We start from the raw sequence: 24,948 nt of genomic DNA, 5'->3' as shown, positions 1-24,948 counted from the left end.
GGATCCATCCTACGAGGTAATTCTGTTTTCACTCTATAAATAAATATAGGTCAGTGTAAACATTTCGATAAAGACTCTAGTCTGTTAAGTGACTTGTGTTATTCAATGAGAACAGTGTAAGCAAACTTTTCAGATAATATATATTTTAATAAAAACAAATAAACTAAAATTTTGTTTCGTTACTAAATTTTATCAATAAAGAATGGTTTTAGTGTTTTAGTTAGGTTTGTAAGATGATCAAGGCAAATTAGTACGAGTCTTGAATTACTATTTATTATTATTGTAAGAAGACACTGACAATTTGAGTTACTAAATGGTAACTAAGATTTAGAATTCCACAGTGTCATCGAATGTTTGTAACTTGATCTGCACACTATATTCGAGTGCAGATGTATCGCTTACTTAGTTTATAGATATGGGTGTAGCTGAGATGAGGTTCTTGTAAATGGTTTATTCATAGTTATGAATAATTGATATGATATGATTTGGCTTCGGTGATTCGAAGCTTCGGCGTGGAAGGTGGCGTCGGCATTCCAAATTCCACCTTCTTCGACTAGCGTTACCGGTGACCATCTATTAAACAATTGAAATGAGGCTCGAAACAAAGGAGACGGAGACGCCTACTACCTATACCATACGACGATATTCGGTGCAACCATGCCAGAGCACAGCACACTCGCAAGTTACGATTAAGAGTTGTAGACCTGTGCGCTTTGTTCCGACTTGCGTACGTAAATTAAGTAATGTTTGCCGAGTTTAATGTATGCGGTTTTGGGACCACACCTGAGCACCGGAGGTCCATGAATATAATAGGAAAATAAGAGAAAAAAAAAAACAACAACAACGGTGCTACTTTGTCGCCTTTGTCTATGACTAGGACTAGGTACGCGGCCAGGACTATGCCAACCAGCCAGCCAGCAACGACGACGACGACGACAACTATATGCGGCGAACACATGCATATGTATATAAATAACGAGGACAATTAAGTCGTGGCCAACGAACGAATCTAGGTTAGAGCACAATCGCCGCCCGCTAAATAATAATAATCCAATGCGCGAGGCACACACGAATTGTGCTTTGTGCTGTTCGTTACTGCAACGTTCCTTACGGCCGTTCCGTCCTTCTCCTTTCATTACTTTTTTTTTTGCATTTTCGTTTTCTCCAATCGCCGATTTCGACATCCTCTTCTTCTTTGTCATCTATGTGTGTGTGTGTGTGTCAAAGTGCAGCGCAACGACATAATTAACATCGCAGCAGCCGTCGTCTCTCTGCACCAAAGACAAAAGCACTTGCTTGAATGCGTTACCATACCAATTACCACTTTGTTCTAGCCTTGTTTTGTTTCTTGCCCACCTCCGACCAAAACCCATCATCTTCATCATCGTCACAACCTATCATCAAACCATCATTAACAAATCAATGCTTTGCAAATCTTCTTCAATATGAACCAATCCTTCAAAGACGATGAATTGTGCAATTTTAACTAGTCTTATAGTCTGTATTATTATATAAAATGTTCAAATGTGTAATGTTTAGACTATTGTCAAGATTATCAAATTGGCTCAAAACCTTGGATGCAAATATTTGTGACGATTTTAATTGAAATTGATACTAAGACGCCCACGAAATGGTCAATAAACAGTGCTCGAAATGCGGAATTACCGCGTAACCTGTTGCACTGTCACCACAATTTTTGTTTTTTCTTTTTATGTATGGGATGGAAGGTGTGCGGAAATTTCGCTCTCTCGGCTATTTAATTGAGATTTACACTCGTCTCCCAATATAATTGCGTCGACGTCTTAACTCTTCTATTTTATTGCGCGTTTGCAAAACTTAAACAAGACGACCGTCATCGTTGATTCTGTTTATTGTCTCTCCAAAAACCTCTTCTCTTTCCTACTTTCTCTCGTTCACTTCTTTACCAATTTCCAAATTAGTGATAAAATACTTAAGATAGTTCTTAATGTAATTTATTGTTGTTTGTTGCACTGCCAAATCACCAACGTTTCAAAACAAGGTAGTAATAAATTAAAATCAAAGATTGGAGAACTGACTCGCTTTTCAGAATGTAGCATTTCCACTTTGTCGAAGATGAAAAATGATTATTAAGATTTTCGTTTTTATTTTTGTGGTGGATGGAATTCCGCACGGGTTATATAAGAACAAAGGTGGCCGTGAGTCAGGCGGCGGCGGCAGAGCTCTTTCTCTGGAAATATTCGAAGATCGCGTTTACATAACAAACGACGACGCCTCCTTCTCTCTAGAATGAAGAATCGACGGGTAGAAATGAAGAAAAAAGGTAAAGAAAATAATTATGATGATGATGTTGGAAGATGTGCTTGATGATGATGATGAATTGTTCGGGCTCGAGCGGATGGCACTCGTTTAATCAGCGAATTACAATAAGTTTTAGCATTCGGATTAAGCCATTAACACCTACGGAGAGCCGCAATAAACCAAGCCAGCTGACAGCCATTAGTAAACAAATAAACAAGTGGATAAATGCACGAGCCTCGAGTGTTGCTACGTCCGGATTATTTCCACTATAACAATAATAATAATAATGATAACTTCTGTTTTATTTGTTCTTCGCAAAGAAGTTCTTGTCGTTTCGGTTTTCTCGTTACACATTTTCTTGGAAATTATCTATGCACGAGAGAAGCTGATGTGGACAACGTAGGTGCGTTTTATGTTCATTCGTGAATGTTGTCGCTCCACATAAATTCTCCAACTATCAATACTCTCCTCGTGCCGTTCATGTGCCTTACTTTTATTACTGCATACTCACACACTCACATGTGTATATGAGATTCCGCCAACGACGATAAATCCGAAGAGACGGCAGTAAAACTGACGACGACGACGACGACAATAATAACAGCGCGCAAGAGGAAACAAACACGCGCACAAGTATATCGGTCCATAAATCACGGAAAAATCAAAATCCAGCCATAAAACATTGTTAACCCATTTGTTCCTCACTCGAGAGAGAAAGAGAAAGAAAGAACGAAAGAGGTTACGCAACCCGCTTTCCATTAGTCCTCGGTAATCCGATTTTTTTTAACCTCTCCTAAAAAAACCACACACACATTCACAAAGTCCGAAGAAGCAAATTGATTTATTTCCTTTTTGCTTCGAATGGTCCGGATTTAAGAAAGCTGCTGGACTTAAACGAAACTTAAGATAACAATACATTAAATTCATATATTCATAACTACTAAAAATATTGAAAAAAAAAAACACTTCCTGACAAATATTTATAATTTCATTAATGAGAGAAGTTTGTATAAAATCTACATTATTTTTGTACTTAAACAAATTAAAATTAAATTAATTGAAACAATGATTGATGTGTTTACAATTAAATTGAAGAAGAACAAAAAAAAAACAATTCTTAATGCATTACGATTTAAAACTCGATGAAAACTAGTTTCGAATTCAGTTTAATGAGTGCATTATTACGCTACGTGCAGATGCTCTTCGTTTATATAACATATAAATATTGATTTCTATAATTTTTTTTTCGTAGGTGAAGCATATTTCGGCTCGGACATAGAGAAGATCCTCTCCGTCGATCGAGCAGATGTTCCTTTCCGTGAAAGCATCTGTCAATGCAACACTTCTTCAATAATAATCAAAAATATATCCGATCCATCAACGTCCGCGTTTGCGCTGATTCATACTAATTAATAACAAATACAGACCCAAAAAAAAGAGACGTATAATTAAACAGTGAAAAAAACGCGCGTTTTAATTAATTGAATACTGATTGAATTATTGTTGATTATCAATAATACAACAGTTGTTGAAAAATCGATCGATTTATTTGCGTTGCGCTTTGCTTGCGATATGTTCTCATGCGTTTTTTGTTGTTGTTGTAAAGTAAACTTTACTCACGGCTTTTTTTTTATCAAAATTTACATATAAAATATTTGATCGGTGAAAATTCGTCATGTTGATTTATTTATTCCGCGAAACGAAATGCATCACATGTTTTATCACAAGTTCTTGCAATTTTGTCGAATTGCATTGGAACAATAACAAGAATAAAGCAACGTCTGATATGATCCTAAATAATTAATATTTAGAACGGATTTGCGTAACATTGATTACGGTTGGACGTATTAATTGGTTTTGGTTGCGGCTTCCTGGTGGATCACCGATTGTGATCAGCACGAGCGCGCGTCTTAACGAGAGCCGCGTTCAAAAATAGAAATGACGGTTTCTTGTTCTTGTTGTCTCTCTGGATCGGTGTAATCGTTTAATTCGTCTCGGCTGCAGCAGCAGCAGAAGGAAGGACAGTTAGAATATCTGGTTTAAAATCGGCGCAGGTAAAATGACAAATTGCGACCGACGTTGTCATTAATCTCTTTGCCGGTTGCCACCGGTGCAGCTCGAGACATTAAGACTTAAATATCTCCAATCAATTTGCTATCGATTCTTGTTCATTTCTTTTACCTTTTTTTCTGTCTTTAGTTTCTTTTTTTTTTCTTTTTAATTTTGTATGGAGAGAATTACATGTGTGCGCGTGGGATCTACTGACATTTATTGAAATGAAACGAGAGAGAGAAGAAAAAAAAAGGCAACGACTTTACAAGATTATGCACATTACTGTCCGCACCGCAGCAGCGACACATGAAATTCGATAATTAATCATCCGGACCGAAGTGAACCACACACGCAGTCCTTCTAAGTGTCTTAAACGTACACACTTTGATTTCTGTCATTCGATCTTGCTCAAATTTCGAAATTTATGCAAACCATTAGTTAACGAAAGTTTACAAGTTCAGTATAAGAATTACCCGATTATTATTACATATTAAATTTTAAGAAATGGTAATTTTAAGTTTCATTGAATGATTTAAACGATAATAGGTAAAGATTAAGCACTCATTGTGTGTAACATAATATAAATTGTATTTTTTTTTGTGTGAAATAAGATATTTCGTGAAGCATGTTTCTTTAAGATTAGATGAGGTAATAAAAGTAGCGGAAAACAATGATATTAGTTTTGCGCGAGTGCGAAACGCGAGCTTATCAAGAGAGTAGTAGTGATATGCACTTAAGTGTGCAGCTGTGAAGGTAGAGAAAGATATAGAAATGGTGCAAGTGTTTTGTTTATTATGTAATGTGTAACGGTGAAATGAATCGACGAAATGCAAATTGCCGCGCTGCTCGATTTTCTTTTCGTTTCTTGGCTTTCTCGTAAAGGGGGTGGCGTTGGTGATGGTGCGGCGATGGTGTCGACACCTCGCGGATTGCGCAATCGTTCGGATTAATTATGCCCGTTCCTGTTGTTTCGCATTTATCATGCATGAACAGGTAGATAAAATGCGAAATACGAAATGGAAAATAGTAATAGAGTGAGAGAGTGTAGAATGGATTAAGAGTAGTAGAGTATATAGAATATGGGTGCATAATGACCACGGGCCACGGGCGACACCACCCATGTCGACTCAACGTTGAGTGTATGAATATACACTTTTAAAATCCTGTACATTCATTTACACTCTCGATATTACAAACATTATTATTAATACTTTCCACATATCGCCCATAAATCATTCCGTGCCCATTTACATTTTAATCCCCGCCGCAACATTCATCGGGCCTTTATCAAACTCCAATAAATTGTTGCACCTTTTCGGCCGTCGCCGCCACCTCAGACTCCATCGACCACTCGAACCAAAACAAAATAAAAAAAAACATAAAACAAAAGAGAAAAGACAAGAAAAACAAACGAGACACGCAAAAAATTGACGTAATGGCGCAGTTCATTAGACTCCGCATAAATTGAATCACGCAGAGTGCACGTCACCAAATGGATATTGGTAATGATCGATAGTTTTCTTTTCTTAAAACTTTGAAATTTGTTTAAAAACTTATATTTTATTAATTGCGTTAAGTTTTTGAATAAAAATTATAAATATTAAATGAGTTAAAAATATGAATGATGAAAGATACGGCAGATGGATTTTGTCTAATTATGATTCGTTTATAATTAGGTGTTATGATGCGAGGATTAGGCTCCATTTAGTGGTGAAAATAGGACTTCTGTTGAGTTCGTGAGGGGTGTAGTTTACGGGAATCGATTGCGTGCAGATGATTGAGGTATGATGGATTGATGGACGAATGAATGATTGAATGAATGAGATGGTTGAGAAGGAAGGGTGTGATGTCTTCATCATCATCATCATCATGAGCATCGATTTCGACTGCGAAACGAAAAGATAGAGAGCTTCGAGATTTGTAGTAGTTGTAGTAATAGTAGTAGTTGTAGTCGTAGTGTAGTAGGTTTAATAATATAATAATAATATGAGCGGCGGTGAGTGTGCAGCGGATCGGAACCTCCGCGTGGGATTCGCGCGCCAATTTTTATAATGGCACCTGTTCTCTATGATATAATGGAATACTTATGTAGGTTCCAGTGTTGACCGCTCGTTAAAGACTCTCCTGCCACATTGGGATGCCAATAAATCCGACACATAATGTGCACGAAAATTAAAGAATCTAAACTATCCTCTCTCATTTCTAATACTAATCACACATACACACATCGAGAAGGAGAGCTTTTTCCCGTTAGACGTCTTCAATCTGATCACTGAACTAGTATAAGTATAATATGTGCAGTGAGTGAGTGTACGAGAGAGTGCAAAGATAGAAGCAAGCAATCCGCGGATTTATACCCATTTCATACAAATCCACACCCACATTCGAGCGGACCCGACTCGGCGGACACAAATCAAGTGGCAACTTGCTGCTAACAATTAAGAAATAAATAAACATTTTCTCCTTCACTACGTACACATAGACACACAAATACTCACGAGTCTGCTTCCACTTCTCTTCCACTAAAACTAATAATAATAATAATAACAACAGTAACATAATTGTGTGTCTGTGTGTGTGTATATAAATATTATAATGTGGAAACAATTATAGTGCGGCGCCGTTCAAGGTTCTAATCTTGAGAGCAGATTCAGGTGGGCAGTCGCGGCGCGGACTACGAAAAATATTTATTACAGTCTTAAGCGCCACGGCATGCATAATTAAGCGCGATTACTGAGAAGCCGAAATGCAAAAAAAAATTAATAATAAATGTAATACAATTCTAGGATAGAAGAATGGACGACTACGACGACTATGTTCTTTATGATTTCGGCGTAGGAGGATCAGTTTCACGCTTTAATCTTATAACAACTAATCTCTTTTTTTTTGTTGTTGTAGATAATATTACATATTTAGTTTATAATGGAGATTAGATGTATGGATTAATATGTATCTCAATTTCTACTAAATAATGAAGAAATTATTTGGAAAATTTAACAATTACAACGAAAATAAACTAAAAAAAATCATTTTCTTCTTACAATTCTAAAAATTATTTTCCATTTATCGAAATATACTTTCTTCATACTTCAAAAACTTATTATGTTTTATTGACCATAGTTTTCTTTACTTATTCTGAGAAAATCATCAGTCTTTCTTTTACTTTACTACTTTTTTTTTATTGCCAGTAGTTTTTTTTTTGTTTCAACATTGTTATGGAATATTTTCAACGGTTCTGTGTAAAGTTGAAAAGAAAAGGTTAATGCAAAAAATAATAATCTTAAAACTTTTATGTCCCTAAGACGGAGGGTTTACTTTTTTTTTTCTTTCTTCAGATAGATATGGGTATGCAAAAAAGCAGCATATCTTTTTTAGGTCATCCATCACCGATAGCTTTTTTTTCATAGGTATATTATTGAAATAGTTTTTTGTTTTTTTTTTTTGTATGTGAGCGAGAGTGTGTGTAAATATAATTTCATGGGGACAGATGCAGATGCAGGAGGTGAGGAGGACTTGTGCACGTACACATCTGGAGGCCAGAAGTTGTGGGGCTCGTGTTCTCCTCTATACCTGCGTATTAAAATTACGTGGGGTGGATGTTATCTGGAGATTCCGAAGGTGTTGTTACATTGGGGATGATGGTGATGGTGATGGGGGGGGGGCTGAATCGAAGAAGTCTATGTACGTATATGCATAAATCTGGTCGCCACATGGACAATGTTTCGTCTCGCTCCCTCTCATTATATTCACCTACCCTCATGGGAAGCGCCGCCAACTACGATCCGAACCGCCGCCACCATCAACCACCGAAAACCGTAATAACCTTTCCTTCCTTCCTGCATGTCCGGTATGGTACGCAATAAAAATTCGGTCGAAAGAATGGAAAAAGCTGTTCCGTCCCCTCCGGAACAGACGAGGGGTTCGCGCGAACCCTGGGAAGTGATCGTCCGGACTCCTTTCTTTCTGGAAGCATTTTACCAGTTTTCAGGATACACGTAACCGTCACTTTCCCACCGAAACAAAAACATCGGAACTTTGGACAGAAAATTGTATAACAATAATAATCGCAAAATCGAATTCTTATATTTCTTCAATAAATCCCAAGAAAAGTAATATCCCTCTAATGTTTCTCATTCGCAGCTGCCAACTATTTTTTTTTGGAAATTCTACATAAACTATGTGAACTCATGTTCACAAATTTTTCGCAAGTTAAATAACAAAAAAAATGAATCCAAATAATTATCCCTTAACTTTAGACCATTAGTAATTAAATGTGAAAAAAAATTGGTAAATTACAATTTAAATACTATTAAATTAAAATAAAAACAAATAATAAAAATTAATGAATTCATTAGAATTCTACTGAGTTGTAAATTTGATTTTAAGTATCAATAAAACTACTTAATTCGAATCAATTGATCGAAGAGACCCAATAAAAGTACGTTTGTTTGTTTATGTGTTGTTTTGTTTTTATTGCGTAATAAAAAAAACAAAATATATACAAATGTCTGAAACGTCAATTAAAAAAAGGTGATCGAGACGAATGAACGTGTTTAATTAATCGATCAGATTTTGTGACGGTTTGTTACACGGTTCGAGCGGAACGATTCAATTATTGTTTCTGCGAAAGACAATGCGCGGACGGAGGAAGAAGACGTTGTGTTTGTGAATTCCGTTTCGATTCTTGCGTCAGTCATCCGGATGGATAGTGTCCACCTCTTCTTTGCGCGGAGGACGTTGTCCGAAACGGCCGAACGTGACACCGAAAATAAGAGGTCAACACGAAAGATATAAAGAGAAGATATTTCAACATTGTTTTTTTTATTATTATTAGTATTGAGAGGGAGCGGAAACGGAAGCCGGTGCATCCCTCTCGACGACACGAAGAAGAAGAAGAAGAACGTATCGATTTTCACATTGTTTGCTGTTGAAAGATGCTACGATTTTTTGACAGTATTAATTTATAAATGTCACATTGACATACGTCATCTTTCGTTTATTGGTTAAAAAATTATCTTATTTTTTGTTTTATTTTTGACAGTTCAGAAGAAAGTGTTGCAAATAATTACATTTTATTTTTTTTTATGAAATGTCGTAAACACTGCAATTACCAAAAATAGACGTAATTTCTGTTTTTGTTAATAATAAAAATTTCCAAACACGAAACGTGACTATTCGATAAGAATAGGTGAACCTTTTTATAGAAACGTGATCAGGGAAAACATATTTTTAGTTTATTGCATTTTTGGCAAAAAAAAACAAACGTGATAATCCGGCGAAGAAGTGTTATAAAAGCTAGAGGTTTTCTGCCGGTTACATGCAAATGTCGTAAAGTTGCCGTGCTTCAAACGCCGTTTCGTCAGTATTTTATTGTGGATCAATTTCCATTGTAGTTCAAGTGAATCGTAGCAATTATTATTAGGTAATTATTTTTTAATGACACATTGTCATATGTCAATTAAGTAGAGGTTAGATTTTGATTTTTTTTTATTGATTACAATATCATCTATATAGGGTGAAAATATTGCAATAAACGTAATGACTGTTTTGTTAATAATAATAATAAAATGCAGTCTGTAAACAGAAATTGTATAACTTTTTCTTTATAGGTTTATTAAAGGGAAAACATATTTTGGTAAAAAACAAACGTGATAATCCGGCAAAGAAGTGTTATAAATGGGCGTTGTTACATGCAAAATGTAGTAAAGATAATTAAGCTGCTGTGATTCCACAGTGTTTTCAGTGCTTTATTGTAGATGGAAGGACACGTTCGAGGCAAAAATTCCTTGCACATATTTTGGACCAAATTTTTCGTTTTTGATGGAGAGAGAGAGAAAGCGAGAGTTTATTGCGGCCGTATAAAAATATGAACCGTTTATTGCTTTCCAGCAGAAACATACATTTCTTTACGGATAAGCATTTATCGTAATGCGATTATTTCTTTCGGTATGTTTTCGTAATAAAATAAATTGAGAATAAGGATTTTCTATATTAAATAGATTCGCTTAACTAATAATAATAATAACACAAAATACTGCATTGTAATAAAATTTCCAGTACTCTAGATTCGTGGAATAGAGTAAATATTCTCACGACGCCGATAACTAGATTTTATTTAACGTATACGTTATAACATCAGGTATATTCGCTCGTACCTTTTTCGAATTTGATATTCGTCTTTTTTATTTTATGTACTCTTTTTTTTTTTTTATTGGGGTGTCCCGTACGAGAAAAACCAGACCTTTGAAAAACCTCGCAAAGGGCAAACATTTCTTGTGAGCCCGATTCCATTTCTCATTGTCATTATGATGATGATCACCATCATCATCATCATAGTCCTCGCTTTCCCCGATTAATAAAACATAAATGCTAAACGCGCGCACAAAGGTACCCAGGATTATTCAAATTCCAAGACGATGGAACAACAAAGGAACAACACCAAATCTATAAGAATATATACAACATACGCATGCATATATATAAAATTCTATAATGCATTCCGATTTCTGATCGTAAATCTCGTCCGAAGATATGTAAAGTAGTAGTCCCAATTGAATTAGTTCATTTGAGTTGAAAATTATGTAATATGATAATGAGGTTACACCAACAACAACAAAAAATGGTTGTCATGGGAATAAGAATAAATTAATTTGTTATAATTATGCAACTTAAATTGCATTTAAGGTGAATCATTAATTAAAAAATATTTCTTAATTTCATTTTAAATAACTTTAGTAAGCTTAATTTTATTATATACTTAACTTATTATGTATTTTTAATACGTTAGTAATCAATTTGAATACTGATGGTAAAGTAGAACAGTTTGTCGAGGGTAAATTGTTTTTTTTTTCTTCCAATGGTAATGCGATAATGTAACGAATTTGGATGATTTCATCGGTCGGAACGAATTCAATTTCGCTGATGTTGTTCATTCAATTATCGGTCAATTGGTTTGAGTCAACTCGTTTACCATGCGGTATTATAATTCACCCTACGCGGGCTACGAGTTTAGTGAACTAAATTTCAATTATTTTAGAAGCACTGGCAGATGTCGCATTACTAATTCCTCATGTAAGCGCTCACTATTCCTGTTTTCATGAACAAACAAAAAGTAGTTTCGAGCTGTCGCACGACTTCATTTATAATAATATCAACAACAATAACAGAAAAATGATGCTTAAGAGAGGTTTCGAGTATTCGTTATTTGTAAATTGTTTTAATCTGGTGCAGTTAAATGAGTCTTGATGAAGGCAATGTGCATATCCTGGTTGGCGGTATTCAAAACAAAAGAAGAAGAAACAATTGTGTTGCTTCTTTAAGAACGGTGTGTTGATTTCTTTGCAAGGAATTGAGATGAGTGCGAATTATTCGGTAATTTTGAATTGATATTTGCGTAAATGTGTGTGTGTGTGTGTTCATGTGTTGAGTGTGAGCTTTTGGAACATGTGTAACAAAGGGCAGCGGTATAGCACAGGCACGCGCTAGACAGCTGCGAGTTCATACCTAGGACCGTTACGAACACCCTTCATTTACTACTACAAGGGGGAAGGGAAGTAAACATAAACGCACACACACACACACATATGCTTCGATGAACGTATGTGTGTGTGTGTGTATATATATAGAAAATGAGGGGCCCCTCGCCTCGTCCCTTGTCATACCTTGTGGCTCAGGTGGTCGATCGGAGCCACCCCTCTGGAGGGTCTGTGCTATATGTTCAACACATGCAGCATGTGCAGAAATGTCTGCTACCGACACCGATGGTATCCATTTATTTATTATTCTTCATCTCTCTCTCTCTCTTTCTTACACTCGCATGCAGCGCAACACTCGAACACCGGTTCTTACCTTTTCCTGCTTTGATTCTTTACAGGCAGCAGCGAAAAAAAAAAAAAAAAATAAGTAGTAGTATTATTAGTAGAAGAAGGAAAGAGAAAAGAGGAAGAGGATTTGATCGCTCCATCAACAACTTCCTCTCCACAATCTCCACTCTTAATGCATTCACACTTCTCGCGCACCAATCAAAATCCGAAACATCGTCCGCATCTCTTTCACATTCTCTCCGCCTTTACTAACACGTCTCATTACCTCAATCTGAATATTTATTAACAAACTTATTACTGCATTTCCATATGTCAATTGATCTAAATATTTATTGATTTCACAATCACAAGTAAATATTGCAAATTCACAAATAATAATAATATTAAATAGAAAAGTAACTGAATGTCTGAAATATTTGCAAATAATATTACTTAAAAATTACATTACATAATTACATCATTAATTTCAAGTTGTTGTTTATTTATTTATTTTTGTTTGGTGTTGTCGTTTTTGTTTTTGAAACGTGACGACGCAATCGGCTAATCCTTTGCTTTCTTGGAAGAAAGTGTAAAACTTATAAAAGTAATCTGCTGGATGAGGAGGACGAGGACGAGAACAGCGGATACCAGATAATACTATTATCTTTAATGGAAAAGTATAAACAAATATAAGTAATCTTCTTCGCAGGGTTTTACCATTTACCTGCGATCGGGAAAGGCGAGGTGTGAAAAAAACATGGTATTAAAATAATATTTTAATGGTCGAAAAATGTATGGGCAAACAAACGACCGCATCGTTCAATAACGGAAAAAGAAATAAACGATAAGAAAGGATGAGGATATGAGTTTTGATAACGACACCAGGGTTTTCCTCTTGTTTTCAATTTCATTTATTTATTCATCCATCCGTTCATTTCCTTCATCCCTGCAAACAACAGAAAACCAAATCAATATGTTTACACGATAATAAAACTTTCCCCGTTATCGACGTGTGCAAACAAACAAATACACAACAAAAAAAACCGAACGCACTTAAAATGTGCTCGGACAGAAGAAGACGAAACGTGTTTTCTTCTTGTTTTTCTTGAGCTCAAACCTTTTACAATTTATTTATTGACTTTACACTTACAAGAAAAAATAAATGATTAGAAAACTAAATCGTTGAATTGGATAATTAAATCAATTGAAAATGCAATATTAGAAATAAAAAATAAATCTGAAAACATCGAATACTAATTATGAGAAATTACGATGATGATATATGTAATTTATTTGGAAATCTTTTTGTTTTTTTCAAAAACTAGGTGATTTTAATTCCGGGTTCGTCGTCTGCTTTCGCGTTAAAGTCACCGCGTGCGTTCGCCTTTATTAATCAAAAACCGTTGTTTCTTTCGACAAATTAATATAAATTTTTATATAGGGATATTTTGTAATAATGATTCATTGTTAATTGTAATTATTTTAAATAAGAAAGCAATAAATTGTAAATTTTTAAAATTTATTTTAATTTTAAATACAAGATCAAAATTGAATTGTAATTGTTTTACTATTAGTAATTTTACTAATTACTAGAATTAATTAATTTTGATTATAATTGTTTTTTAAGTGAAACATTTTTTTGTTAAAGTAAGCAAATTGTAAAATATTTCATGAATTGTTTTTTTTCTTGTCTTTTCTTCTAATGATAAACAATGAAGCAGTGAGATGTGGAATATATGTGGAGCAAGAAGAGAGGTATCATTAGATTTTAATTAAGGTAGTAGAGTAGTTAAATGCGTTCGGGCTAGTTAAGGTGAGCAGCAGTAGCACACCTGTTTCCCCCACCTCCGGCGTCGTGCAATTGGTCAATGAAAGAGTGCCGCGCTGCGATTGGTCGGAGGGCACGTGTAGTCCGGGGTGGGAGCCGTGCATAAAAGAGGGCCGAGGGTGAGCCGAAAGCAGATCAAATTCAGCGCTCGAATCGTGTGGATCGATCATCAGCATCAGCATCATTCGTAACTCATTCGTATCATTCGAAGTAGTACCGAATATATATGAAGAAGTAGTAGTAGTAGTAAAGAACAGAGACAGTGTGTGGTGATTTTGATTTGTTGTGTGCCTTATCTTGTGGATTACCAACATCTTCCGAATTTTGGATTACACATCATCATCATTATGCCGGTGACGATCATGGCTAAAAACTATTCTCATTGCCCTTTGAAGAAGAGGCCCGTACCTATCATCGAATCAGGTGTGTATTCGAAAATGCATTTGGAATTCAACGAAGGATTTTCATTTTTTCATTAAAATTCCAATCGAATGTTATTATTGTTGGACTAGTTGACTAAATTATTGTTTGCTTTGCAGATGAACCAGAAAACTTGAGCACCAAACCCGAGGATCTGAGCATCACCGGGAGGTACAGCGCAGTGAAATCTATCTCTCCTCCAGTTTCACCTCAGACGACGTCTCCGGTGTCTTCGCCAGCCACGTCGCCGAGACACGAAGTGTTTGCCCATAATGTTAAGAGTGAATTTCCGGTTAAAAGTGAACCCATCTACCACCACCAACAACAACAACAACACCATCATCACCAGCAACAACAACAGCAGCAGCAGCAGCAGCAACAGTATGCACCGGCTCCGATCAGTCCGGAATACGCTCCGCAGACCTGGCACAGAAGTGTCGCTCCCTTGTATCCACCCACCTATCCCGCGTTCATGTACCATCACGCTTACCATCATCAAGAGTACATGATGAGTCCGTACAGTGAATCCTCCTGTTCTCCGCCGCACATGCAACAACCTCTGCAACCGCTCGCCCTTCGTCCTACCCCAATCTACCCCATCGATCAGCAGAGTCTCAGTCCGAACTCTTCGACGACATCTCCGCCACCGCCTTCAGTCTCCGCCGAAGATCTGTCGGAGAAGAGGAGGCAAGGAGGAGTCCGTCACCAATGCCCGGACTGCGGAAAGAGCTACTCCACCTTCTCCGGCCTCTCGAAACACAGGCAGTTCCATTGCGCCGCCGGCGACGGTCCGAAGAAGTCGTTCAGCTGCAAGTACTGCGACAAGGTGTACGTTTCGCTGGGCGCTCTCAAGATGCACATCAGGACGCACACTTTACCATGCAAATGCACGATCTGCGGTAAGGCCTTCTCCAGGCCGTGGCTCCTCCAAGGTCACATTCGCACCCACACCGGCGAGAAGCCCTTCTCCTGCACGTACTGCAACAGGGCTTTCGCGGATCGTTCCAATCTGCGCGCCCATCTTCAAACTCATTCCGACGTCAAGAAGTACTCGTGTCAGACCTGCAGCAAGACATTCTCACGCATGTCTCTGCTCACGAAACACGCCGAAGGTGGATGCACCGGACTCTCGAATCTCGTTGTCCCAACAGAAAATCACTATTAATTAAATTCCTATTACCTTCTACAACAACAACAACAACACAAAAAGGTAACAGTCAGCACGTTCCTGATGATAATAACGAAGAAATCCTACAAATCCAATCAACAAATTGCAGAAAGCATTGCATTTGTGTGTGTGCCTTATTTACAAGCGACAAGACTGACGCACAAAAGAAAGTTATTCCTATTTTTTATATAGATATATAAATATTTTAAAGATGTTGTGTAAATATTTATGTAATCTTTGTACATAGCCGAAACGTAAACACGCAATTCGCGAAAAAAAAAGCAAAAGAAGACGAAGAGAGGAGAAAGAGATCTTAATATATTTCCATTTTTTTTTTTGTATATTTCAACTTCAACTCTGTACATAATTATTATCGTATTAATGCGTATCTTGTATATTATATATTATTATTATTATTATCATGTTTAGTTGGTAAACGCAAATTTGTGGGTCGCATTTCGTCTCAAATATTTATTTGTTTTTATTTTTATTATTCTTTTTTTTCGAATCTGTACACAACACTTTTGTTTTTCTTTTTTTTTGTATACTTATAGTATTATTACTATTATTATTATTATTATAGTGTTGTATTCAGGATGCGCCCCGCAAACTTACATCTAGTCAACTTAGTCTCAATGTTATTTCTTAGAAATAATGCCATTGTACACTAGTGCCTTACATAACATTCTATTTTTAAATTAAAAACATACAAACTTTTTATTACAAAAAAAAAACAACATTTTATTTTCTATTTCCACCAAAAAAAACAAACCTTTATTCCTATACTCTAATTGGTTTTCAAATTATTGAAATTTCTTAAATTCTCAATAATTTTATCATTTTCACATTAAAACTTTTATCAATCTAAAATCAATTTATTTAATAAAAATAATAATATTTATTAGTTATAATGCAACCAGCCCTTTGGATATATTCTGAAGCATCATTCGGCTGAAGAATGATGAAAGACCCATCCTTGTGAGGACACAAGTTTGTGTTTTTTGGCTCCTTCGGAAGAGGAACGCTCCCGACGTAGGACAAGATGTGACCTCAATCCCGCATATAGGTCAGATACGCAACGACCGCAGCCTTAGGGTTTTCTGTCTTCATAATGAAGCCTGTCTTCGTTTCCAGACCACAATTTAGACAGTTGCGATCTCGTTGTCGCCTCGCGCACTTTTATCTTGAAAACATTTAGAGATTTTTTGTTTTCTAAATACTTCTTATCTGTTGAAATAGCAGGTTCTTGTGGCGTTTTGAAGATCTCTGTCATCTTTGATTTTCGTTGTAGTAGTTTTTTTTACGGATTCTTTCTTCGGTTTTCCGCTTTTCCTGCACACTTGATCTAAAACGAATCCAGAAAACAGAAATATTTCTTATCACAATCAAAAACGTCTGTACTGTTCCGTGTCCCGAATCGAACTCCAATTTATTTAAATTATTGGAATCTTCTATACTTTTAAAAAATACATTTCGAAATAATTCAATGCAAGATTTATAAAGTTGTGGTTTTATTTTATTTTTTTATAAAATTGTAATTTTCAAATTTTTTTTAAAATTGTTAAGTAATGTTAAAATTTACAAAATTGTAGTGACTAATCGAAAGTGTTTAGTAGTATATGAAAAAAAAACAAAAGAAAGAAAATGAATGCTAATATAGTAAGCAGAGTTTGCATACAGTTGGAGTGTGTATAGTGTGTATGTATGCGGTATCAGAGTGTTGTGTATGGACAGTGAATATATCTGCTACTTTCGTAATCCTATCCAACACAATAACAAATTGTCGGTAGACTTAAATTACAATAAACCTGAATTACAAAAGGAAATAATTTATCGTTTTTCAGCGGTATTAACAATTCAAATGGCTCGAAAATCCGTACGTACACACACACACTCACACAACCGCAAAAGAGAAACAAAAGCGCGCTACGAGTGTGCAAGAAGTTGTAATGGTAATAGCAGAATAGTGGTAGTAGTAGTAGCAGCAACAGCAGCTAAAGCGGAGAAAGAGAACAGCTAATGGTGAGTGTAATGGGTTGTAATCTGTTCGTGGGCCATTGAATATGCTCGAATTGAAATTAGTTTCATTTGTAGATTGGAATCTTCTTATACTCTTGAATATGTTGGACCAATATCATCGTTTTAGTTGTACTTGGTGATACTCTCTTTTTCTCTCTCTCTCTTTCTCTTTGGTAATGATACATCTATGATTGTCTCTTGTGGCGCGCGATCATCAGTCATCCGAGGAGGAAGAGGAGAAGAAGGAGGAGAAGGAGGAGGCCACTTTGAATTAATTACGTTCGCTCCGCCGTCGGTGGTGTCCGAATACAATTACCACCATCGATATGTCATGCCTTATTTATTTACACTTTGCACCATTCATCTTTTAGAAAGTCCAAGACAACAACAGTCTACCAGCAACGACGAAGAATCGGCAAGAGAAACAGAGATGGAAAGAATGTTGTGCTGCTGCTGTTCACTATTGGTCTATTAATGCGATTTAGATCGTACCAGGAATCCATTAAGGATAATAGTCCTTAAAAAAAGCAAAAAAAAAAAACATGATAAACTGGTTCGATGCTCTTCGTGCAATGCGCATTTGAATATTGGGCGTAATATATGATTTGTTAACGATTTCAGTTCAATTCCTTCCTCATCTCACAGATAATAATCCAATATTAATTTCTCATTTATTTTGAACGTAATTTACGAAGTGAAAAAAGTCTCACTTTTAGAAGCGTAAACATCGAAATCCAGTAATGGCCTTCTTGATTACCAAGAAACAAGTTAATATTCCTTTTTTATCAGTTGTTATTGCAATTCTTTATCTTTTCGAAGAAGGAAATGAAAAGAGAGTGTCAACATATACACACATCCTGTATCCATTGTGATTTGGCTAAATATATATATATATATATATACGCACACTTTATATAAACTTGTGCAACTTTCGCCATGTTCCTTCGCCTGCATATGAATTATGAAACAATGCAATTGTGAGCGCGCCGCGCTGACCTTAAATTATAATTCCGGGGGGAACCGTCGTCGTCGTCCTGCGGCCAAAGAGTTTCCAAGTCAAAGCCGAGAAGAGAAGAAAGAGAGAAGAGAGCAGCGCGAGAGTACGAAACCTTATATTTTGGTGAAGTATGAAAATTGTTTATGCAATATTCTATTGTATGGTAATGTCCATCGCGCGCCCATCCGATAATCGCTCTTGATAAAACGGAACACGAATTATATACATTCACACACATACACACTTACATTTATATTCTTCGATTCCTTTTTGCTTCTTTTACGTCCTTTCTTCTTCATTCCTCCGGACACGCACGGTTAAAAATGCATCGTGTTAAACGAAATTTCTCCACAGAAGAAAAGAAACGCTACAGGTAAACACTGTTTGTTTATTTGGGGAATGTAGATAAACTCACAAACTATGATCTATATATTAAATTGTTATTTTTAACGATTCTTCGATCATCTGTAAAATAGTTGTGTCGAAAAACAGGTTTGCAAATAAATCAATATTTTCATTTGTTACCTTTTTTTTTTTTTACTGCACTCGAGTATCTAACAATAACAACAAGTAAGCCGACATATTGAAAACAAAATAGAAACGTTTTTTTTTTAGATGCGCAATAATAAAAATAGCAAACAATGTTTACCGTCATTTTTTCTTTTCTTTTGCAAATATATAGGTTATGCAAATTGCGTAAGGTGTAGCAAGTGAATCATTATGGAAATTGTGTAAGTTAATGGAGGAAATAGGGTCTACAGTTCAAACGTGAAATGTTTCAGTGTTTAACAGTAACTACGTTTTTTTTTTGTTCCTTTATTTTGATGCATATTCATCGAATATTCTTTAATTATTTCGTATTGTATTGGTATGATGAGACGAAGGTCAACAGGACGTATTTACTACGCACGTGACTCACATGGTGTTATTTAAAAAAAAAAAAGAAGAAAACACTAAATGTTCTGTGTCAAGAAATTTGAACTATAAATGGAATTCACATAGTTTGTATGTAATTTATATATTTAACAATTACTAACAACCGCAGAACCGTCCATAGCAATCGAGTATCGTTAATAACAACGTAAAAGCGTACATAACAACTAATAAGCGTCCTTAACAACTGCAGAAGCGTCCTTAGTAACCAACTATAATTAAGCGTCCTTAGCAACCGGAATACTAAAACATACCAATATTGAACTTGTCGGAGAACATAAATCCAATTGGAATGTGTAAAATTATCGTAACGATAAAAGAAAAAGCAAGTATGTAATAATAATCAATGGTAAATTGTTTCGATGAATAGAGCAGGCAATGACATTTATATGACAATGCGCTTATTTAGTTTAGAATATATTGAATGGCGGAGAGATATATATCGAGTGAGCAAAGTGTATGCAATTACTGTGCGAAATGATAGTTATTATTAGATTATGAATAGGACATATTTAATATGTAAATAGATTATTAAGGCAGTTTCGTTTATTTCGTTGCTTTTAATTCAATCAATGTTGCGATTGTTTATCGTCACATTTCATTTGTCCCTACATTATTGCGAAGAGCAACTAATTCCATTTCCATGCGTCCAGAGCTTTCTATATCATTTATATAACACACACATATACTATATATATATACCATTGTATTCCAATTTCAATTCCATTCCTTTCTATTTTATTATTTCTATCCTCGTGCGATATTTTATTTAATATTTATTTTCTTTTACTTGTGTATGCATGTGTAGTATACAAGTTTGTTTCAATTAAAATTGCTGCATTAAACTGAATTGAACTACAGAAAGAATGACAATCGAGAATAAACAAACGAACGAACGAAGAAACAAAAAAAAAAGAGTAAGGTAGAAGACTTCGGATATATAGAGTGAGCGTATTAATCATGCCGTGTGCTTTGCGGCTCGAACCGTCGTGGTCTCTTTCTCTCCATCCAGGCAGTTCGTATGCAAAGTGGAATTGAAATGAAACAAATTCTGCATTGTTCATTGACTCAGTTTTATTTGATTTAGTCGAACCTGTTACTTACCTATACGACTATACATTATGCTGTTACCTTAATTAAGTAATAATAATACACGGTTAGAAATCGTTCACGGATGACTCAGTCATCAAAAATTGAAAATTTTCAATATAGAGTAATTATTTTAAAAAAAGAAATAAGTTTTAAACGAATTAACTTGTTAACTGATTGACTTATATCTGAAAAATTAAGATATATTTTGATGTAATTCGTTTGTGATTATTGTCGTGGAAAACATTCCTGAATGCAATTTGAAAATCTACACTAAATTAATATTAAAAAAAGTGTAATAAACATAGCAGTTTAATAATTTTCGTTTATGGAAATTTGTATAATTAACATTTATATATAGAAAAGTGTATATTGAATTCAATATTTTTTTTGTAATCAATACGAAATGAATGGTAGTGGATAATAAAGGTAACTTGTTTTATTTGATTATCATTGTATTATATTGAAATTGGAGAAAGTAGTTCAAGAGAGAAGTGTATTGAAGAATACGACATATAGATAATGTATATTAATATTTAAATGTGGAAACAATGTTTGGGAAAATTTGAATAATGCTGATTGCAGATGCACGAGTGTCGGTCCACTTGACTTTTGTTGTTAGGATTTAAAGTGGATCGAAAGGACGATGAGGAGGTGGTGGTGGAGGAAGGTTGAGTTATTCAGAACATTGAAGCGGTTTTCCATCCAATTTGTGCGCTTGTTGTTCGGAGCCGAAGTCTCTCTTTCTCTCTCTCTCTCTGATTCAGCGATTGCGAAACGATGTTTTTCATATAGAGACATAATTCAAAGTGGTAAAATGAGACAAGTGTATTAAATGGTGAATACTAACGAGTGTAATTCGAGCGCGAGTGTGTAGGTAAAGTACAGAGGAGAGCCGTGTGTCCGTGTATATTATCAATACATATGCATACATTTATATATATATACAGACGAACACATACAAGTGTTCGTATGTATGGCATCAGTGACAATGACTTTTGTGAAAAGGTCAACTATTATAAGATCATTGTGTTCGCATTTTCTTTTCTGGCTACGTCGAAATAATAATGTGGGGTAATACAATACACTCGATGCTGTACGTATTTTACATGAATGCATGCATGCATGCACGCCGCTTCCATCTCTCCTCTCTCGTTCTCTTTTCTCTTTCCTCAACTCACCTAATCTCATCTCGTCGATCCACGAGATTAGAACAAGTGACTGACACAGTTCAGAAAGTCACTTTGTTCTTCAGCAACATACCTGAAGAACCATATCGAAAAATAAATAATTATGAAGAAATAATATGAAGTTGCCATTTTATAAGAAAGTGAAAGATCATTAATTGAGCAGAGATCAACTTTTCTACTAAAAACCAAATATATATTATGCAATAACTTACAATGATTATCTCAATTTCATCCATATATAAATTTAAGTGAGAAAAGATGTTGTCGCTGCTGTAGTGAATCGATCGAAAGATCGAAAGAAATATGTTTCAAATTAATTAATCCTAATCCATCCCGTACGTGACTAATCGAGAGGATACCATAAAATTTTATGAATTATTCAATCACAATTAGTTTCCAATCAGCGCGCGAGATTTATGATTTGTATAAACTCTCCGAGCTTTTGCTTTTACTCTGTTGTAAATGGATTTAAAACCGTCTGTAGTTAATGAATTTGTCACTGTTACAATATATAATCTCTAATTATTGAGATTTGATTTACAAAATCACCAACGTTTCAAAAACATAGTAGTAGAAAATCAAAATGAAAGATTGGAGAACTGAATCAAACTGAAGCGTTTATCTTCTTAGCAGTATTATTTTATTTATTGCCTACATTAAGACATTTCTCTCACAAATTGATAAAAAATTTGTAACTCAAAACGTTTCAGTAAACTTGCAAATAATTACAATATGTAATTGCATATATTATTGATCAATTTATTAAACGAAATTTCAGTTTTTTACAGACTTACATATACGAATATTTCTTTCAGTGCTAAGCTTCTAGACTTGCATTAGTTACGTGATCTGCTTAAGATAAATGTAACATTGATTGATGTTATGAGACATTTATTTTGTTCTTTCTCTGTGCTGTTACAAAACCACTCCTTGTCGAGTCACATGACCGCAGATTTTACCATATTTCCATTGAGTTCACTCTCAAAGCTCTGTTCCGTCTGTGCTGTGCTCATATTATATTGGCTGCAACAAATTTCCAGAAATATTTCCACTAAAATTTACAGCGAACAATAAACCTCCTACGCAAGACACAACATATACAAATGCAAGAAGCATTACGAGCAAAAGTAAATAGAAATGTTTACGTTGCATCTACATAAACCTCGATCATTTTCTCTCTCGCCAGCGAGCATTTACGAGCCCATAAAAACCGAGCGGTAATCTGCACCGATCGATGCTTTTCTCTCTCTTATTATTTTCGTTTAAATTTCAATTCATTTTCCTTGCAATTTCAAAATATTTATACATTTTTGTTTGTTTGTTATTTTTTATCATTTACACGTTTATTGGACAGGAAACGTCGCCTGCGTTCTGTAACCTTGATTTCTCGGAAATGTGTAAAAGTGTTTCCCCTCATTTCAAGCCCGTATATTTATACACTTCTTTTCTTTATCAAAGATCCAATAAAAGAGACCGATGACAAAATACCCAATGTCAAATCGAAATTCTCTATCATCCTCGTATTTACCCAGACAATACACACACATTCACATGTGGAATTGAGAGAAGAAATAAATATGTAAACCAAGTCAGACCTAGTGTAAACATACCTTAACGTAGTGTTGACAGGGAAAAAAAAATAAAAAATAAATTTTACATACCTTCGTGTATCAATTAAATACAGTTCGATATCTCTTTGTATTGTATGGACGCATCCCAATATTTAGTGACGACTTTTAGGTTGAGAAACGCTGGAGTAGAGGACATGAAAAGTTCGCATCCCTCAATATTTATTTAATAGAGACTCTTACATATAAATATATAGAGAGAGAGATATTGTGTTGTGAGACTCCGGCCAACGCATATTATAATCACACACATTCTCATTTTTATTATCAGTTTGTTCACCTTAACATTCAATAATAATGCCGCATCTGAACCTGAACCGAACTTGACATATTTATGACAGGTCTAAGGTAAATTATTCAAATGTATGCCATTGGAATGCACAACGCTGAATCCGCCGACGTATCTTTCTCTCTCACTTTTGCTCTCTCTCTCTTTTTCTAATCTATATACAGACGTATCGCACTTTCAAATGTACAAATAATAATTAGACCAAATTTGATTAGAAAAATACGCCTCCAATTAATATTGAATTAACAAAAAAGTATCAGATACATAAATAATTAATTGGAAATGGAATTGTTAATGAATTTCGGAACGTGTTCCGTATCCGGGGACGAGTGTAAAGTTCGTCAAGGGTGTCGTTGTTTTTTTTTGTTTTTGTTTTTTTTGTTGTATATATAAATGTAAAGTGGACGAAGTGGACCGCATTTTCTTGTTTTGTGTGCGTTTCGGTAGGTGCACGAACCGAACTGGAACCAGCAGAATTGCACCTTATGTCGTGGACTTAATTTAACGCGGAGCGGAATTGAAATGCGGCATATGGCTTTAATTACCGGCGCACTCCATTCGAAAAACTGCATTTCAATTGAATTACATTATTCAATTTTATATTTATATACTGTTAACGTTTGTAGAAATAATTTCGATATTTTTAGACTTTATCCTATTTTTCAATATCCTATTTCCATACGTAGTTTTCCATTAAATTTATTTTTTGTTATCGTTTCTATAGCAACTCATTACGTATGTAAGTGCAAGGCAAGGAAGGACAACGATAACAATTATATCAGGCAATCTTGGATCAATTGAAAAGAACGCAAAGCAAAGCACAAATAGGGTAAACATTGCAAGAGCGTTTAAAAGCGATTAGGAAAAGTGCAAGGATCAAATTAATCGCGTTTATTGCGGCTACCAAGGTTTTTCTCTTGGGTCGAGGATTGCGGGCGTAAGTTGGTACAACAGCACCCGATTCCAACAACAATAATAATAATGATAATAATGCACGGGCAAGAAGGTAATGAGCGTGTGCAGAGGCAATTCGAACTATAAATAATAAAAGTATGCAAGAAATGAGAGAAGAAAAAATAAACAAGTGTTCTCCTCCGGTGAGGAAATCGAAACGGCACGAGCAGCAGCGATAAATAAAAGCGAAATGCAAAGGAATAATGAGAGTGTTTTCTGCGTGGTGGCATTGTTCGAGATTTAACGTTTTGTGTGGTGGTGCAAGCAAAAGATCAGAGAAAGAAGCTCGAGCGGTTGCG

At 35.2% G+C, this 24,948-nt stretch overlaps 1 protein-coding gene across 1 annotated transcript; it reads left to right on the top strand.

The window, feature by feature from the left end:
- Positions 1 to 13,846: 13,846 nt before the first annotated feature.
- Positions 13,847 to 15,588, top strand: LOC108560107 (protein escargot-like). Its single transcript, XM_017917558.1, has 3 exons — positions 13,847 to 13,854; positions 14,195 to 14,385; positions 14,502 to 15,588. The coding sequence occupies exons 1-3, from the start codon at positions 13,847 to 13,849 to the stop codon at positions 15,545 to 15,547; spliced, it is 1,245 nt and encodes a 414-aa protein (XP_017773047.1). The 3' UTR covers positions 15,548 to 15,588.
- The last annotated feature ends 9,360 nt before the right edge of the window (positions 15,589 to 24,948 follow it).

The sequence above is a fragment of the Nicrophorus vespilloides genome, unplaced genomic scaffold, assembly GCF_001412225.1.
Source record: "Nicrophorus vespilloides isolate i.1.1-1 unplaced genomic scaffold, Nicve_v1.0, whole genome shotgun sequence".
In the NCBI taxonomy this organism is placed as follows: Eukaryota; Metazoa; Arthropoda; class Insecta; order Coleoptera; family Silphidae; genus Nicrophorus; species Nicrophorus vespilloides.
This window is presented reverse-complemented; position numbering and strand designations above follow the sequence as displayed.

Excerpts from the sequence above, each read along its gene's own strand:
- LOC108560107 (XM_017917558.1), top strand. Across the intron at positions 14,386-14,501 it reads CGTACCTATCATCGAATCAG|ATGAACCAGAAAACTTGAGC; the intron begins GTGTGTATTCGA and ends TTTGCTTTGCAG.